This window comes from Opisthorchis viverrini (assembly GCF_000715545.1).
Source record: "Opisthorchis viverrini unplaced genomic scaffold opera_v5_5, whole genome shotgun sequence".
Taxonomy (NCBI): Eukaryota; Metazoa; Platyhelminthes; class Trematoda; order Opisthorchiida; family Opisthorchiidae; genus Opisthorchis; species Opisthorchis viverrini.
Genome location: NW_008751661.1, coordinates 3864273 through 3868467, shown reverse-complemented (window position 1 = coordinate 3868467; position 4195 = coordinate 3864273). Strand labels below are relative to the sequence as shown.

Genomic DNA, 4195 nt, shown 5'->3' with positions numbered 1-4195 from the left:
ATATATATGATATTCCAACTGATTTCATGTCGCTAACCTCAGTTGGTTTACTCTCAGTCCTAAAAACCCCTTGAATCGTGCTCTAGTATACAGACCCATCCCCACCGACGGTTGGGAATTGTTTGCAAGCCTAATACCAAGCTAGGCGGGCAGTTCATCAGCTCTCTGAATCGAAGGTGAACAAGAGGATACTATTTGAAGTGTACGCATTGAGTAAAATCAAAATGTTAGTCATTTGGTTGATAGGGATATTCAGTCACGTTGAGGAAATGCAAGGTAACGGTGTAGTTCCGGTAGCGAACAAACTTCTTGGATTAGTCTGTATGCCTCCTGGATCTGCTGTGTATCTCGTAGCGCAATCTACAGAAGGGATTATACACAGCATGCAAGAAACAATCTACCAATCAATCATGCAATAACTTCAAAAGCCCCACAGTGATTTGTCTGAGTAATGAACAAAAGACTGAATAATTGTCAGGCTGCAACACCTTTTGGGATCCTACCTGCCTTGCTACGTGAAAGAAGTACGAGGGCTGAGAAACTGTCAGGTTAATGCTTAGACAGGAATAGTCGAGATGCTGAGTTTGGTTTCGAACCACAGACTTTCAGACAAGAGATTTCGCACCTTAACCATAGAGGTATGTCGAGCTGAATCCTGATTTTTTGTCTATGGGTTACTCATAGTTCATTGCAGTTAGTTCGTTGGAAGGAACGTGCAAATTTCACGAATTCCGAAGTTTGCCTACCGAGTTGCGGATTTTACGACTTGAGCGTTGGAAATAATGATACATCAGTGGAATCATTCCTAAGCCATCTTAGCCAAGCTTCCAAGTCACGTCCATTCATCCTTTGAGATCTCATCTAGGCAGGCTGACCGAGGAGGAATTGGGTGCGATTTTCAGGTTACCCCAGTTGCCCTTCTAGTCCTGAACTGACAAGATATCCAAAGCATTTCCGAAAGAATTGTCTCGTTGGGATGTCACTGAACGGACGTAATTACTTTCCGGATCCCTTATTTGGAGATTGCATACACCGAAATCCTGGAGTGCTCCGCAAAAAGCGTTGATCGAGCACAGACAGTCTTTGCGGAACCTCCGAAGGGAGTGATCAGCTTTAGCGTAAAACAATATAGGCAGTTTCGACAGGCAATATGCAAAGCGCGTTAGTTTTGAACACGAACACAACCGTATACGTTTTGTTGCTCACCCGTTAGATTTTTATAATTAGAGTAGTTTTTACTACGGTCCCACAAGTCTTTTTGAACAACCGAAGTGTAAAACTGCGATTGTTTGCTGTTCTTTTATACGGAGATGCCCATAATGAGGAAATAAGTGTGGAAACCGGACCAGCATAGCTTCGACCAGTGAGCTTTTTCCTTCGTGGCTTACCGATCGTCGGCGAATAGTAAAACCACTTAGACATGCGGCGCGTCAAATCTTGTGTTGTTCTTTCTTCCATCGGTATGGATTCTGCCCTTCGAAAAGGAACTCCCTCCAGCTATCCTCAACGCCGAGGGTAAGGCGACTCAAGGGTGGCGTAAATTGTTTTACCCATTCATTTGTTGGCGGAAAGTTCAATAGAATAGGTGGGTCGAAATCAAACCGGCGGATTGTTTGCGTCGAAATTTCCACTAACCGAACCTCAGCAGCCTTTCGTCCAATAAGTATGAACATGAAAACACCATGTTCCTAAAGTACAGCATTCAGGATTTGAGGGACACCTGATTTTAGAATGTTCAAAATCTCCCTTTTTGAAGTTAAGATTCTAATCACCGTGGGAACCTATCGGTTCATTCAGTATTCTGGGATTACGGGCTATGTCATTAGTATCAAATGTTTGTGTGGTTATAATTCCAAGTTGTATAGACTATGTGAGAGGGTCATTTGCAAAGTCTCTGATGGATGATTCAACTCCTGAACCAATGAGGCGATACATGGATTGCGTAGACTACTGTGAGCTAATGACAGATTCATTTCAGTTACCCCGTTGACTAGGGCTGGTCACCCAAAAAAGCTACCTTGGATTCATTAACCACATGCCTGTCGGTCATCAGCAAATTACACGAACTTCTGTCCTACCATACATAGACAAACGACCAATGTTGTCGAAATGATCACAGAGCCAGAATCGTTGCCAACCCCTAAGCTGGTGAACGCGTGGCCACAACAGGTAGTGAATGTGATTTTCTTTGACACTGACATTTAGCCAGAGTCATTAGTGGCTTACTGTCGGATAAAACAGCATTTCCTTGGCTAGTTTATCGGAGACAATGGATAGTTAGGGATAGACAAGTAGTAGACTGATCCTTTGAAAGGTCTTTTTCCCCTAAAATAGATTCACGGGGAATTTCCTCATTGATTTCAGAAATTCAACTACGTATCCAACAGCTGAGCGACCAGTTTCGGGATAAAAATACACCAGAATCCAACCACACCGGTCAGAACACAATGTCCATTCAGGCAATCGGTAAAAGATGGGAGGAGTCAGAACAGAAGGAAAACCAGAACAATGAATCACTTGACCACATCCAGCCTCTCCGTGAAGATGTTTCTGCAATTCGACCAAGCAACACACATAGACTTACTCCGATGAGACAAAACCAAACATGCAATTCAGCTCCGAAACACAAATTTCTACCCTTCATTACGGATTCACTGGATAGTGGGATCTACAACTCTGATCGATCGCTTGACCAGTCTGGTGGACATTTACTCCCAAATTTTCAGGATACTTTTTTGTCACCGGTATGTGCTACTGGTATATATCCGAACCGGTTGATGAACCAGCGGTCAAGCATTCTTTTCGGTGCTCCCCGCACTTCAAGTGCTTTCAGTCCGTTTCATCTAAAGACTGTCATACCCAAGTTGTCAGACGTCAGTGATTCAACAGGTTCCGTTTGGCGACCATACCTTGATTGATTCCTTGTTTTATGGAGGATTTATCTTACTGCCTTATGAGATTATCGATATTTTGACGCCATTCATACAACTCTGATACATCGTTTATTTTGTACCACTTTACTAACGTCCCAATAAAGTACCAACTGATGCGTAGTGCAATTTTCCTTGACAGAGTAACACATCGTTGAGCAAAATCCTGGGAAATACCAATCGGTTCGATTCTCAAGCAAATCGTAGAATGTGCCGACACAGTAAACATATCAGTCAGCTGTATTACACGGAAAGTCTGTCGCACGGAAGTTTTCTGATTGTGTTTCTATAAGTCACCATTGATTTCACGCATTATAGCGCTTGTGAAATTTAGGACGATCTCTTCCTCGGATCGTGCAATTACAAAACTAAAAGAGAGTGATCCTTACAGGCCAAACAAGGGCAAAGTGGATTCTGAAGGTAAAAGTGTGAAAGCTGTTTATTTAACGATCAAGTGTCCTGAGTAATCAGCGTTAATTGAGCGGACCATGAGGCATTCAGGGCGCCTACGAACGCACCAACTCGGGTTACGTGTGCTATTCACAATCGCTTTAGCCGTGATCAGGTTAAAATTGAAGGAATCTTAGTAGGTTGTCAGCCGAAATTGGTTATGCTGCATTATTCTATTTCGTAACTACCAATTCACGCGCCGTACTTACTCATCTGTACAACAGTAGGTGGGCGGCGGCTTTTCTTTGAGATGCGGAATCATCAGCTGAGGAACCGGGAAGCACACTTTGAATGAAGCGATCGGGATGGCTTTCCAAAGAGTGTTATGTAGACATGTATTGGTCTGCGGCCCCGTTCCCCCTGAACGAAAAACTGATCAAGCGAGGTTTTCCCTTCGGCTGCGACCGGTTTGGTCTTCATGGGTGCACTAGTCAGGTGCTTCACAATGAACCTGTCCGGATAGTTGCTTTCACGAAGTATGCTATCTAGCGAGTGCAGGCTTTTCTCAACGTATCAGCAGGACACCGAACTAAATTTCTTTGAGTTGTAGTACGACAAAGTTGTTAAAGTGAGTGTATAGCCCCGTTCAAGTCGGTTTCCGTAAATCGATTGCCTAAATGAGTCATCGGTCGCTCTTGACAGATGCATGCCTAGGACAGTCATTTACCTTTTTGGATGTAAAATGGAAGACCAGATGCGGCTGATCGAAATTCGCAAAAATCTCCAGAAGTTCTGAGGATTTGCTGGCAGAGGTATTCAACAAGCCCCATAAAATTATCGGTAAGAAGTGAGCTTAGTGGCGAACTCACTGTTAA

The 4195-nt window shown here is 43.5% G+C and overlaps 1 protein-coding gene across 1 annotated transcript in view; it reads left to right on the top strand.

The window, feature by feature from the left end:
* The window catches only part of T265_12577 (hypothetical protein), a gene marked incomplete at both ends in the record, with an annotated part of 6544 nt that extends 3800 nt beyond the window's left edge, over positions 1 to 2744 (top strand). Inside the window, one exon of the mRNA XM_009164401.1 lies at positions 2365 to 2744. Within this exon, the coding sequence (XP_009162665.1) occupies positions 2365 to 2744 (380 nt within the window). The remainder of the gene's footprint in view (positions 1 to 2364) is intronic.
* Between the last annotated feature and the right edge of the window lie 1451 nt (positions 2745 to 4195).